The 15738-nt window shown below is 36.2% G+C and overlaps 1 protein-coding gene across 1 annotated transcript; it reads right to left on the bottom strand.

Moving 5' to 3' along the window:
• Positions 1-128: 128 nt before the first annotated feature.
• Positions 129-10518, bottom strand: LOC145613889 (uncharacterized). Its single transcript, XM_081668928.1, has 6 exons — positions 10202-10518; positions 4042-4389; positions 3339-3465; positions 2615-3230; positions 2177-2263; positions 129-1870 (listed from the first exon to the last, which is right to left on the bottom strand). The coding sequence occupies exons 1-6, from the start codon at positions 10516-10518 to the stop codon at positions 129-131; spliced, it is 3237 nt and encodes a 1078-aa protein (XP_081525054.1).
• Between the last annotated feature and the right edge of the window lie 5220 nt (positions 10519-15738).

Raw genomic sequence — 15738 nt, 5'->3', positions numbered from 1 at the left:
CGGTATCTCCAAGGGTTGTACTTTTCCCATGGGTCTCTTGTGATCTATCTTCACCTTCTGGCACGTCAGACACTTGGATACAAACTCAGCTACCTCTCTCTTCATATTCGGCCACCAATAGAACTCTTTCAAGTCCTTATACAATTTATCTCCCCAGAGTGAACTGAATAAGGTGTATTATGGCACTCCTCCATGATTTTTCTTTTAATATCCTCACACTTTTGTGGAATACACCATCTCTCCTTATATCTCAAGCTCCCATCCTCATGAATCTTGAATTCAGTCTCTGCACCACTAGTCACCCGATCCCTAATCTTCTGAAACGACTCATCCTCCAGTTGCCTTTCTCTAATCTCCTCAAATATTGTAGGTTGGATGGTTAAAGCACTCAGTAATCCCTCTAACTCTCCTTGATTGATAACCTCAAAGTTCAATCTCCTCATATCTTCACACAACTCATTAGCCACAATTAAAGCATTGACATTATGACTCGACATTCTGCTAAGGGCATCAGCAACTACATTTGCCTTTCCCTCATGATACTGAATGTGGACATGGTAGTCTGTGAGGTACTCTAGCCATCTACGTTGCCGCATATTCAAGTGATCTTGGGTGAAGATGTACTTTAGGTTCTTATGGTCTGTGAAGATCTTACAAGAAACACCATAAAGGTAGTGCCTCCAAATCTTCAAGGCAAACACAACAGCTGCGAGCTCCAGGTCATGGGTAGGGTAATTTACTTCATGTTTCTTCAGTTGTCTCGATGCATATGCGATCACTTTTCCATTTTGCTGTAAGACACATCCCAAACCATGCTTCGAAGCATCACTATACACTTCGAATCCTTCTCTCCCATCAGGTAATATCAGCACTGGTGCAGTGGTCAATCGCTCTTTGAGGGTTTGAAAAGCTGACTCACAACTCTCATTCCACTCAAACTTACTCTGCTTCTTCATAAGGGTGGTCATGGGTCTAGCTATCTTCGAAAAATCCTTAACAAACCTTCTATAATACCCAGCTAATCCCAAGAAACTACGAACATCAGTCACATTCTTAGGTGTGGGCCACTCACTTACTTCCTTAATCTTCGCAGGATCCACAGATACACCCTCTTTCGAGATGTAATGCCCCAAAAATGCAACTTTCTCCAACCAAAAATCACACTTAGAAAACTTAGCATACAACTTGTTCTTTCTAAGAGTTTCAAGGGTAGTTCTCAAGTGCTCAGCATGCTCTTCCTCATTCTTCGAATACACCAAAATGTCATCAATGAACACAACTACAAACTTATCCAAAGACTCGTGAAACACTCGGTTCATCAAGTCCATAAATATGGCTGGTGCATTGGTTAACCCAAAAGGCATGACAGTAAACTCATAATGCCCATATCGAGTTCTAAAGGCTGTTTTTGGAATGTCTTTGTCTGCAACCTTCAACTGGTGATACCCCGACCTCAAATCAATCTTCGAAAACACACTTGCCCCCTTTAGCTGGTCAAACAAGTCATCTATCCTAGGTAAAGGGTACTTATTCTTCACAGTCACATTATTCAGCTCTCTATAATCAATACATAGGCTCAAACATCCATCCTTCTTTTTCACAAATAACACAGGTGCTCCCCAAGGTGATGCACCAGGCCTAATGAACCCCTTGTCTAACAACTCCTGTAATTGAGCCTTTAGCTCACTCATCTCAGCTGGTGCCATTCTATAAGGTGCTTTTGAGATAGGTGTAGCTCCTGGGACTAAGTTAATGGTAAACTCAAGTTCCCTCTTAGGTGGCATTCCCGAAATTTCTTCTGGAAAAACATCTAAAAACTCATTCACAATGGGTACATCCTCCATCCGCCTACTCTCACTCATACTCAAGTCTTGGACACAGCAAAAGTACAATGGACATCCCTTACTCACTAGCTTCTTGACCTTCAAAGCAGAAATAATCCCAAAACCCTAAGGCTTCCCTAAACGTCTATATGACACCATCTTACCCAAAGGATCTCTCAACTGCAACCTCTGCATCTTACAGTCTATCTTGGCCTTGTATGAACTCAGCCAATCCATCCCCAGAATTACATCCAAATCCCCTAGATTAAACTCAATAAGATTCGAAGGAAAGATAGCTTCTCCTATTTTTAAAGGCAAGCCTTTGAATATTCTATTACAATGGAAAAGTTTGCCTGTAGGCAGACTGACCGACACATCAACATGACTAGACTCAGTTAAGTTTAATTTGCGCACAACAGAAGTAGAAATGAAAGAGTAAGCTGCTCCAGAGTCAAACAAAGTGTTGACAGAGACAGAATGAATAGAAAAAGTACCAGTAACTACATCTGAGGACCTCTCAGCTTCTCCCATGCTCATCACAGTCAAGCGTCCGGGAGTGTTGTTTCTTGCCTGGTAACCATTGTTGTTGTTGTTGCCTGAGTTGTTGTTGCTGTTGCCAGATCTGTTGTTGTTGTTGCTACCATTCCCAAACTTCCCATTCTGACCATTTCCCCTGTTCCCCTGGTTGTTGAAATTGTTAGGCCTCTGTTGGGTGTTCCCACCATTCCCACCATTTCCCTGTTGTTTCTGTTTGGTGTAACACTCATATTCCCTGTGCCCCTTCTTGTTACAGAACCGACAAGTTACTAAATTCCCATCACAGTCTCTCCCAGGGTGGTGTCTCCTACACCTCTTACAATGGTAGGTTCTCTCTCCATTGTTAACATTAGAAGAGTTGCTAGCAGTTTGGTCACCTCTATCAAATGAGTTCCCATTTCTAGGCCTCTTATAGCTACTTTGGTGCTCTGGTCTCCCAAAGTCCTTTCTCTTCTCCCCGGCCTTGGCAGTCTCTCCTACACTCTTAGAATTTAGATGGTACATGTGGGCAGCTCTTTCATATACCTTGTCTAGAGTTTTAAATACCTTCCCCGCTAGGTCTTTTTGCAGTTGGTTAGTTAATCCTTGCTCAAATCTCTGAGCCTTCAGTTCTTCAGTGGGTACTACTTCAGGGGCAAACCTAGCAAGTGCCATAAACTTATTATAATACTCGGAGATTGTCATCTGCCCCATTTCCAGGTTTATGAACCCCTGGGCTTTTTGTTTCTTTAGGAAGGGAGGGTAAAATTTGTCTCTTAAAGCGGTTTTGAATACCTCCCAACCAAAGTTAGGCTTGGCTTTCACTAGCTCACAGTTATCTCTCCACCAAATGTTAGCTTCGTCCTTAAGATACATGGCTGCCTGATCCACCTTCAGATTATCAGGGCAGTTCAGTGCCATGAACAATTTGTCAAACTCGCGTATCCAATTCTATAAGAAGGTGGGGTCCGCACCTCCCTTGAACACTGGGGGTCTTACTTGTGCTAGCTTCTTGAACATTTCTGCCTGGGGGTCAAGCTGATCCCCTCGGTTTTGGTTCAGATTCTCTGCCAACATTCGGATGGCCTCAGCAAGGGCGGCGTTATTGGCCATGGTAGTTTTACGCCTGAAAATATAGGGACATCATACTCTAGTTCAAATACCATACGCATATACTCACAGAATCATCATAATAAATATCACATATATTGGTTCAAAAGGGCACCTTGCTTTGCACCCCTTTGTCCCAAGTAGAATCATGCAAATATAAACACAATTCACACCCAAATTCAAGTAGAGTTAAGAAAAATAATCCCCATACCACGTCACTCTTACTAGTTTAATCATAACCAAAGGAAATATCTTAAAATCTTTATTTTAACTTTCTTTGGCTCACAAATATTAGTAAAATGAAACTTTAATATAAAATAATGACTTTATTATAACTTAAATAAAAGTATGAATCCCAAAGAATAATAACTCTATAGCTCTAGCTACTTATTTAAATCAATCATCTAAAGCATACTATAATAAAGTTCTAATAACTATTATTAATGGCAAGTTGCCTTATTCATGCTAACTCTACCCTAAAAAAAATAAATCTCAAGGTATCACATTGCTGTTCCTATCTTTCTTTTCATCATAGTTATTAACATCAAAATCGGGATCCTTTTCATCATCTGAGTCTTCAATAGTTATATACTTGTGAAGCGGATTAGGATTCCTAGTAGCTCTCTTTCCCGCATTTGGATCTTCCAGTGGTGGTTGTAGCCATTCAAGGTTATCCTTATCTGGAAAGTCAATAAGGGTATAGTCATGGAACATTCTTGTATAAGTTTTAATCTTATGCTTCTTATTCTTCGCAGTCTTAAATTCATGTATATACTGGTAGTCTTCTTCATCAGGATTATCTGGCGTCATAGTCTTTTCGAACCTCTCTAAGGTATCTTCACTTCGCGCATCATTCTCATCCTCAGACACAACAACGGGGTTGTTCCTAATAGCATTATTCGTGCTTCCAGACGTGCTTACTGAGTCACTCATCTCCTTTCTACGTCATCCCAACGCAACGAACATACAAAAGCATAACACAAGCACATCACAAAACACATCAATTAAGACATTAATTACTACATGTTAGATAAATAAGAAAATGACACTTCAAGTGACAATAAAATGTAAAGATATGTATGAAATATGCATGCATTCCCTTCTTAAGTCTACCCAAATCTCACCAAGTAGACTAAATAAACTTCAAAATCATTTTAGATAAAACATTTGAAACATATTAAGCTTCGAAAAATCACTTTAGCCTTTGAACTTAAATCCTCAATGTTAGTTAGTTAGTTAGGCGCCTAAGACATATTAAGCTAATTGGCTTTAGTGGTAATTAAATCTAAACCTAAGCTCCCAGATACCACTTTGTAACACCCCAATAATTCTCTCTTAAAAACCTGTGAGAAACCTGTATATAACCTGAACAAATTCAAGAGAATTACTGGTGTGCTACCTCCACGTGTTCAAACGTTAAGGCTATCTCAGAAATTACCAGCGGAAAACCAAAACAGTTTTAAATAAACCTCAAAACAAAGTATTTAAATCAAAATAAGTATTACAAGTTGGAACCATTAAGGCCCTTATTCAAAACCCCAAAGAAATACTAAGTGATTAAATTCAATGTTTAAACAAACTTAAACCAAGAGAAATAGTGTCAAATAAAATCGTGTTAAAATAAAGTCAAACTTGCAAGGCAAATGAAATGAAAGCAACCAACTCTCTACTCAAGATCCCACAACCCTGATGCATGCTGCATGTGAGAGAACCTGCGGTTAATCTGCTCCGCAATATTACAAGTGTAAAAATTGGATCGTCACAGGGTCATTTAAAGGCGAAGCCCATGACCAAAGAAGGACACACACACAAAAGCACGCAATCAGCAAAGCTGAGTACATACAAGCTGCAAAGTAAAATAAGGAAATACCTATCATGCTACTAGTAATCATTCATACGCATCATTAAATAACAAACTCGACACATGACTCGATTATCCAATTTATTAAGACTCCACTAGTTAATAGTAGCTAACTCATTTCAATTTATTCATTGGATTTAGCAATAGACAAGGTTGTCAAACCCATGTCCCATTTGGAACATCAATAAAGAAAAACCCCATGCCTCCTTTCGGAAACATCAATAAACATCCAACGACCACGGGCGCGACTCCGTGACCGTAGTTAGTATGAGATCTCACCTAACTCCTAGTTTTGAAAAATATTTGAAATAAGAGACTCGTAGATCAGACGACATCGAGAAAAGTACACGGCTAATACCCCATGTACCCCAACCCCTGATTGTCATTACTCCAGAAGTGCACCAATCCAGAGTTTTATTGCTCATCCATCTTGCACTTTACGTGATTTACAGGTTTAGACTTGGTGATGACTCATATGCATAACAATTCAATCAATCCAATATCAATTCAATCAAATAAAACAACTTTTCAATTTCAATTCTTGATTTATTAGTGGCAAGCAACATTTATTATTTATTCCTTTATACATCGGTGTATAAACACCTTGAGTGCATAAGGCACCCCAAACTCTTAACCTTGTCTTATAAGACATGAACCATTCCTTTACTCATCCTATTTCATTAAATCATGAATGAGTAATAATTAAATCATTTCACCAATCACATACCTTTGCCTCAAAGCGCACCTTGCATAATTAGTACATAACCAATAATCGCAATAAGGAATAGTGCACATCAAATGAAATTCACAATGTATAACCAAACAATTTAACCCAGTCATCCCTACACATGATACTAAGTTCTCGATCCATCCTTAAACATGCACCTAAAAGCAAGGTTTTGTAACTTGTACGTACCTTGAGTAAACAATTCGATTGGCCACTTTAGAGACTAGAAATCACCTTCTACAAAGTCCTCTCCTAAACCAAATAATAAGGAATAAATCAATACCAAAGCAATTAAAATTACAGCAATACTAAAGTATTTAAAAACCTCTTAAACCATTAAAATAAAGCCCTTAAATTAATCCCACTAGCCAAAACTAGTAGTACAACATCCCAACTACAAGTTTATGTGTTAAAATCATGAAAATATAGTGTTTTATATCAAATTACAGCAACTTTAAAGTGGTTAAATAAATCTGAAAATTTGGTTTAAGCATATAAAATAATCCCATAAGCATAATTATTTGAAATAGTCATTATATAGCAATTTAGTGTGATAAAAACCCAAAAATACATCAATTCAATGTAATTAGAGGCTTCAAAATAAAAGATATAAAATCTGAAAATTATTTTTAAGATTAGAATATAAAGTTCAAAGCTTTTTCAATCACAAAATACCCACAATAAATATTTTATAGGTTAAAAGCATAAAAATATGAAATCAACACTACTAAACCATAAAAATTGAAACTTTATTAAATCTGAAAATTTATATACAACCAAAATAATCATATTTTGACATACTTTGAACATAGAATAATTAAGTAACTAATTTAGTACATAATTAAGCCTTTAAACATGAAAAATCAACACTTTAATGCCCTAAATTCATACATAATCAAATCTGAAAATTAATATACTAATTTAAACATACAAAACCCATAAATTTATAATCTTTTGTAATTTATACATAATATCAAAGCCTAGTAATAATTTCATAATTGAATTCAAATAAAAATTGAAACTTTAATTAAAAATAACAAGAATAAGAGAAGGAGAAATAAGGGGAAAGAGAAGGGAGGAGGAGGCGAACTGGTGCTGGTGGATTGGCTGGCGGTGCGGCGGCAGGGGGCGGTGGTCCAGCGGCAGGGACGGTGGCTGCTGGCGGCAGCAGCAGTTAGCAGTTTCAGGTTTGTGTTTTTTTTTTTTTGATCGTGAAACAGTAGGAGGGAGAAGAAGGAGTATAAGGGTTTTTTTTTTCTGTTTCACGTGAAAGAGAGAAGGAGAATGGATGAATGAAATTTTTTTTTTTTTTACGTAAGAGGAGAAGGGTTTGAGGGTTTTGGGGTTTTTTTATTTGGGCTTTAGTTTCCTAATTAGATTAGGAGTAGTATTTCTAATTAGATTAGAATTATTTGTAAATCAATAAAAATACACTAGTTTATTTTAAATCCTTCCATAAAAAAATTTATTTAATGAAATTACCATAAATATAATTACAAGAATAATATATAAATAAATTATAATTAAATTAAAATATGGGGGATTACAATAGTCAAATGAAAGTCAAACACATTCAAACAAAGCTTTTTGAATCAAATGAAAGTCAAATGCATTCATCATAGTTAATTGAGTCAAATGAAAGTCAAAACAATGCTTTTTTAATCAAATGAAATTCAAATGCATTCAACAAAGCTAATTGAGTCAAATGAAAGTCAAACTCATTCAACAAAGCTTTTTGTACCAAATGAAAGTCAAACACTTTCAAACAAAGCTTTTAAAATCAAGTGAAAGTCAAATGCATTCAACGAAGTTAATCGAGTCAAACGAAGGTCAAACACATTCATACAAAGCTTTTGAATCAATTAAATGTCTAATGCATTCAACAAAGCTAATTAAGTCAAATGAATTTCAAACTCATTCAACAAAGCTTTTTTAATCAAATGAAAATCAAACACATTAAAACAAAGCTTTTTTAATCAAATGAAAATTAAATGCATTCCACAAAGTTAATTGAGTCAAATCAAAGTCAAACACATTCAAACAATGTTTTTTGAATTAAATGAAAGTCTAATGCATTCAACAAAGATAATTGAGTCAAATGAAAGTCAAAAACATTCATACAAAGCTTTTTGAATCCAATGTATGTCAAACACATTCAAACAAAGCTTTTTGAACCAAATGAAAGTCAAATTCATTCAACAAAGATAATTGACTCAAATGAAAGTCAAACACAATTAAATAAAGCTTTTTGATTCAAATGAAAGTCAAATGCATTCAACAAAGTTTTTTGACTCAAATGAAAGTCAAACACATCAAACAAAGCTTTTTGAATCAAATGAAAGTCAAATGCGTTCAATAAAGATAATTGAGTCAAATGAAAGTTAAACACATTCAAACAAAGATTTTTGAATCAAGTGAAAGTTAAATGCATGCAACAATGCTAATTGAGTCAAATGAAAGTCAAACACATTCAAACAAAGCTTTTTGAATCAAATGAAAGTCAAATGCATTCAACAAAGATAATTGAGTCAAATGAAAGTCAAACACATTCAAACAAAGCTTTTTTAATCAAGTGAAAGTAAAATGCATTCAACAAAGCCAATTGAGTCAAATGAAAGTCAAACACATTTGATAGGCCGTCGTCGAACCTACCAAAGAATAAGTCCTATCTTGGTCTCCCTAGCTAATAGCAAGGGTAAGAAAGGGTTGAACCCAAGAGAGGGGTTGAATCACCCACCTAGATATTACCGCATAAATAAGCTAAATGATGTCGAAATTGGGTTGGTTTTATGTAACAAGTAGTAGTTCAAAATTAACTAAAGCTAGGGGAGATTAACAATATTTAGAGGATTCTAGGGCTCGGGTTATACCACTCAACTTCATCACAAATCACGATTAGCATGGACAAACAAGGTAAAATAAGGGATAGAATAGTGGAAATCATCTAAAGCACCCAACTACTCTCTTAAGCTAGAGGGATTACTTGAATCATAAATACAACCTACTATCGTGGTTACAAAGCATAAAACAAGTGTTAAAGCATAATCACGATGACATAAACATTCCCTTGACTAGAAATTCCTATTCTCATGGCATTTCAAGTCAATCAAGCACAAGGGAGCTAACTCAAGTTCATCTCTCGATCCTTCGTTGAGAAAGCTTGGATAATAGTTCTAGCAATGGCCATATACAAGAACTAAGCAATTAAACCACTTAAGCTCAACTAATTAACACCCAACAAGTACTGAATTAGCACATGCAACAAGTAATTAGTGACTACATTGAGGGTTGGTCGTGGGTTTAAGTAGTGTCGTTGGTCTACTAGCCCTAATCAAATTAATTATTTAGGGAAATTCTCAATGTTAATCATTAACTATTTTTTTCTCAATGGTAAAGGGCTCAATTTTTAATTATCTTTGGTAATCAAACATTAATGTGGTTAATCAAATGGTAACTTATGTTTAAGTGTTGGTTAATTATTTAACCACGGTTAATGACATAAGATGCGGAAAGACGATTTTGCCCCCATTTATTTGACTCCAACCAACTGTGTCAAATCACTTAAAGTGAAGGGGTTTGATCGTTCATCTTCATCAATTGGAAAAATCAAACTCTGAGAATTGGAGAGGAATTTTGCGAAGAACTTCAATAAAAAAAACTGCTCCTTCATCTCAGCCTATAAGAAGGTCACCAAGAACAAAGAAGGGTGTCTCTGCCTCCCAGCCTGCTTAGTTAGCTTGGTTACAAGTCAATTTGTTTTTTGGACAAATATGGTTATTTTTCTGATGTTTTATGGACATATTTGATAGTTATGATGCAATTTGTCTAGGTAATTTATGTTAGCAGACATGGCAGTAAGTTATGTGAACCAAATCAGACATGTTTATTGGTAGTATTTGAATGCTATGATGTTTTTTTGGATATAATTGCTTATATTGATAAGGTTTGGTTGCAATTCACTGATGTCTTGTTCACATTGTTTATCAATCCAATTTACTTATATCCTGTTCTGTTATTGGATGCAAACAAATTCAGAAATTGTAGCAACAATTTTATTGATAATAGCATAAAAGCCTTTCACAGTACATTGATGAACCATAGCATACCAAAACAAAGGAATGCATACATTACTACTTAGAAACAACAAACAATAACACAAAATACAAAATCAGAGCCATTTTGACAACATTTTTCATGAAATTGGCCAAATCCTCGACTTTTGTCTTCAAAGAAGCAGATGAAGCACCTTCGACCTCGAATTCATCACCTGCCTTGACTACATCTTCTTCCTTAACCCACGCAAAATAATTGCAGCCCCTACACTTGAAAAATAGCCTCCGTGGGTTTTTCATGGTTTCAGATACTTTCACCGCCGCGATTTTTGGGGAAGAACAATTGCAAGTAACAACCTTCACCCACTCAAGATTGTCGTCCATGGTGATAGCCTTCATTGATACAGAGGATGAACCCGATTTTGCCATAAGCCTTAGTTTCCAAAACGAAGAACCCTAGAATCTGGAAACATAAGAAATCGAGAGATATTTGGGGATTTTAATAAATTAAGGGTAAATGGGTTAGGGAAATCAGAACAAAAAAATTGGAGGGAAAAAATTAAGGGTAAATAAGTCAAATAAGTGTAATTTAACCATGGTTAACAATTTCATTAACCAACACTTAAACATAAGTTACCATTTGATTAACCACATTAATGTTTGATTACCAAAGATAATTAAAAATTGAGCCCTTTACCATTGAGAAAAAAAAAATAGTTAATGATTACCATTGAGAATTTCCCAATTATTTATAACCTAAACTACCCTAATACGAGTATAGGGGTAAGTAAAGGGTCGAACTCAAAAGGACTAAGTGTATCAATCTATGCTAATTAGACTACTAGGAAAGCTTGTGAGATAGAAAAGTTCAACTAAACACTACTAAGAGCAAATAACTAAAACTAGGGAAAGTGGAATCCAATTACATCAATACATTCAATAACATCAAACAATTAGATGAAAATGACCTCGATTAGGAACAATCAACACATTTAACTCACTCTCGCACAATTAAACATGTTAATTATCCTACTAAACTAATTCACTCTCGTGCAACTAGCCTAGCAAAGGTATGGAAGATTTTAGAGCTCTCAACCAACTCACTCTCGCGCAATCGATTAAAAACACAATTAAGAACATAGAATCAATTAGCTAGAAAGATTCTAATCCATAAAAACATCATCCATACATAATAATCAAGAAATAATTTCATACTAATCACCATCAATCATTCAATTCAATTTATTAACATAACCTTCATCCAATTCCCTAGAATAAGACCTAAGCTAACATGATAAACAAAAACATGGAAAACAAGGTAAAATAATAATAAAAGCAAGAATCAAACAACCAAACTAATTAATCTACTCAAATAAACAAATAAATAAGCAAAAACAATAATAAATGAAAGCAATAAAGGTGAGAGAAAGTTAGGAAAACTCATTGAATAATTGAGAAGAAAAATCCACAAATTTTCTTCTTCAAAATCCCAAAAACTCCATGAAAAATCTAAGCTTTCTCTCTCTAAACTACTCCTAAACTAGAGAGAGAAACTCCTAATCTAACCCTAAGAGAGAGAAAAATAAAAGAACTAAACTACTCTAGTCTAATCTAGGGTAGAAAAATGTTAAGTGTTGAAAGTTATGAGGAAATAACCCCAAAAGGGTATTTATAATACAAGCTAAGAAAAATTAAAAGAAAAGAGAAAATAAAATTAAACTAAAACAAATAAAATAACTAAACTAAAAACCAAAAAAAAAACAAAACTAAAAATAAAATAAAATAAAAGGAAAATAAAAAAGAAAAATGCAAAACCCAAAATCCCCAAAATGATAACAGACCCCGATTCCACTTCCTCCTCCAAACTTAGCTGCTCTCGTCTCCATTGAAGCGCATCCATCATCACCGTTCATACTTCATCGTCATCAATCAAGCATCAATCAAGGCCGTTCAATTTTCATTAAACTCACGTGAGAAGCTCGTGATTGAACCCACAATTGCGCGCCCGCACAGACATCGCACAGAAGTCGCGCAAACCTTCTGCCTCGACTCTGATTTTGGAGTCCAATTGGTGTGCCTTCTGACAGACCTGCGCGGCCGCGGAGGTCTAGGTAGTTGCAATTGGAGTTGCGATGTTGGTGTTGTTGATGTTGTGTTGTCGCTGCTGTTGGTGTTGTTGATGGCTGACGAGTTGCGAATTGGATGGGATTGGTGGCGAAATGGGTGGCGCAGCAGGTGAGGTGGTGTGAGGGCAGGGGAAGTGAAGTGAGGGAAGCAGGGGAGGTGTGTGGTGGTAAGTGGTGGTGCTGCGTGACTGCTGTTGCTGTTGTTGCAGTTGCTGTGGTGGAGTGAGTGAGTGAGAAGCGTGGTTAAGTGGTGATTTTGGTGGCGAAATAGGAGGTGAGGCTGGGTTGCGTGAGGTAGCAGGGGATTGGTGTTGGTGGTGTTGTGGGGGGTAAGGGAGTTGCGTGGGCTGGTGCTGGTTGTGTAAGAGTGGCTGCGGTGGAGGTTGGTGGTGTTGGGCTGAGTTGTATTGCTGTGAGATGCTGGTGTTGTTGAGGGGAGCAGGGGAAGAGCAGGGGATTGGGTGGCTGATTGTGGTGGGCTGCTGTGTGCGTGAGGGAGCAGGGGATTTGGTGTGGTGGAGGATAAGGGAGGTGCGGTGAAGGTTAACGCTGGCAGCAACAGGTTGTTAGGGGCAGCAGGTAGTGCCTCGATGTTTGGCTCAAATCATGTGCCTCGAATCTCGGACTTTGAACTCGAACACAATCCTACACAAACCAAGAAAACCGAGGAGAGGATCGGGACATAAAATAAAATAAATAAAATAGAAATAAATAAAAATGAAAATAAATAAAGGACGAAATAAAATAAAACCAAGACAAATAAAATAAAATAAATAAAATAGAAATAAAATAGAAAATAAGGGACATAAAACTAAACTAAAAAAAATAAAATTAAAACTACGCAAGTAAATAAAATAAAATAAAATACGAAAATAGACTAAAACTAATAAAATAAAGAAAATAAACTAAAACGCTCCAAAAATACTCAAAATAAATATAAAAGACGAGAATAATAAAATAATAGAAATAAAGGATAAAAAAGGTAAAATTATTGGAAAATAAGCCGGAATACGACTCAATAAACACCCTAAAAAAGACATAAAAGTCACTTTTCAAACTCCCCCAAGCTTACCTTTTGCTCGTTCTCGAGCAAATTAACATGAAACACGGGAGAAGGAGAATGATTTATTCAAGCAAAGCTAGAACACTAAAGGAGACAAGAATGTACACTAACTCACTTTCGTAGGAATCACGGTCACTTTTAGCAACTAATGACAAGCCCTTTAAACCCCTAGATCGCCCTAGAGGACGAGTGTGCTCTCGTGAGGGTGTCCTAAGAGTTTAACCCACAACTCTAAATAAAAACCAAGGCACGGCAATAAAAAAGAAAAGAAAAAGAAACGTAAAAAGAAAATGCAAAACACAAATTCATATATGGACAAGAGATAGGAACAAGCACCAATGAATGCAAACCTTTCTAAATGGACAAATGTATGCACGTTCCAAGATGTCAATGGTTGATTGAAACATAACATATGCTAAGCATAGAGAACTAATTAGGACTCAATCCACCCTAGCCCCAACCAATCGGGCCGCGTTCTCTCCACTAGCTTCAAATCAACCCTTAAGCTAGCTTCTCATGATTCCACGAAGGAACCGGAAAAAGATAAAGAAATGAAAAACTTTGAGAAGGTGATCCCGACATCTCAACTATGCATACTCTCTCCATAGGTTTGAAATCTATCTCCCTCCACTGTTCTTTGACCTAACCCCACTAATGTCTAAGGGTCTTTTATTGGGTTGTAACGTAAGGCTTAGGGTTAAGACAGGGTAAAAATTTGAAAATTTTTGGTGATATTTCCTAAGTGAAGCAAAAGAGTGGCCTACTCTAAAAAAACAAACTCAAGAATTCACAAAATATCAAACAAAAATACCAATAATGCCATCTCCCCCAAGCTTACTCAACACTAACACACAATATATACAAAAAATGAAGGAACACTCCCCCCCCCCCAGCTTGAACGAAGCATTGTCCTCAATGCTTAAACTAGGGAAGAGAAACAAAACCAACTAAAATATATTTCTGTTTTTTTATTATTTTATTTATTTATGTATTATTCTTTTTTTTTTTTATGATCTCCTTGCCTTTTTTTAACTATGGACGGCTTTTTCTTGAAACTTCATTTGACTTTCTTGAATTGCATTTTCACTTTTCTTGCATATTCTTTTCAAGCTCAATTTTCAAAACCTTACTTAAACCAATTCACAAAGTTTTCTTGCTCATGATCAACACTCTCAAAACTCAAACCTCACATGCCAATGCTTCACTAACTAAAAGGGTTGGTAAACATAGGCCATTGGGTTTGTAATGTGGTTAAGACAAGAAAGGGAAAATTAGGCTCAAATTGGTTAGCAAGTATGTTGATGCAAAATAGAAAACCAAATTTGTAACAAAATAAAAAGAAGATAAAGAAAAATGAGAAAATGTGCCCTTTTCCTCCCCTAGAGTGGCTCGGTCACGATCTTGGGAGCTAGAGGTCAAAACAAGGATTAAGACATGCATAGTTAAGGATCCTAAATTGCCGCTCAACAAGGTGAAGAAGGCTAGAACAAATGAAGCTCACAAGGGATTATAACCAAACAAATACCAACCAAGGGTTTCAAATCCACTATAGAGAGCAACTCCATCTTACCACATTCCCGTGAACTAAGGCTTCATGGACCCCTAAAAGTTCTTAACCCGACTACCTTAGCATATAGTATCCTAGAGTCAACCAATGACACTCTCAAACCGTGCATACATTTACCACTTAGGAAGAAAAACATTCAAGAATACAAGTCCAAATCAATATGTCCCAAATAAGAACAAACAAAACACATTTTGCCAAAATTACCTTGAAAGTAAACAAAAATCTATTTGGACTTTTCAAAATATAAGAGAAGACATGGAAATGCATATACAATGGTGCATGGCATAAATGAATCAACATCCCACCAAAGCATGATAGAATACCCTCCCCCAAGCTTGAATGAGACTATATACTCAAACATAAACCAAATAAACCATGGGAGGGGAAAAGAAAGATTTCAACCCAATAAACCAACACATGTCCAACGAGTCACCAACCATTAGAGAAAGAGCTAGGAAAGATATTACCGGATATTGGCGGGTGTAAATACCCGCAAACGAACCAAATTAACCTTTCAAAGCCGATTTTCTTTTGAATTGAATCTCGATTTCCATATGCTAGCAAAAATAGGCATTAAACTTCCTTGTTTCTTGATCCAAACCAATGCATAAGTGTATATCAAGTCATGTACCTAGCAAAAGGCACACAAACATTTCCATGAGAGAAAATCTAATCTAAAAAGAAAGGAAAATGAAAGCAATAAAAACCTCGGGTTACTTCCCGAGAAAGGCTTGTTTAATGTCCAAGCGAGACCGCTCTAGTAAATAATATTGCAATGAACGCAAGAGCTTATCAAATGCACTACTACACATTTCATATGATAACAAGTAGGCAATTGAAGGGAGGAGAACGTGCAACAAGATTATTGCACGTAAGTGAGGAGGAAGATGCCA

Source organism: Chenopodium album, chromosome 25 (genome assembly GCF_948465745.1).
Source record: "Chenopodium album chromosome 25, dcCheAlbu1.1, whole genome shotgun sequence".
NCBI classification, from domain to species: domain Eukaryota; kingdom Viridiplantae; phylum Streptophyta; class Magnoliopsida; order Caryophyllales; family Amaranthaceae; genus Chenopodium; species Chenopodium album.
Note: the sequence above shows the minus strand (reverse complement) of the source record. Positions and strands in the feature narration are given on the sequence as shown.

Bases quoted from the DNA above. Each gene is read 5' to 3' on its own strand.
- LOC145613889 (XM_081668928.1), bottom strand. From the start codon at position 10,518: ATGGCAAAATCGGGTTCATCCTCTGTATCAATGAAGGCTATCACCATG. The intron at 4,390-10,201 runs GTATTTTGTGTT...GGGATGACGTAG, and splicing joins GTCAAAATGGCTCTGATTTT to AAAGGAGATGAGTGACTCAG. The intron at 3,466-4,041 runs GTATATAACTAT...CTATATTTTCAG, and splicing joins AATCCTAATCCGCTTCACAA to GCGTAAAACTACCATGGCCA.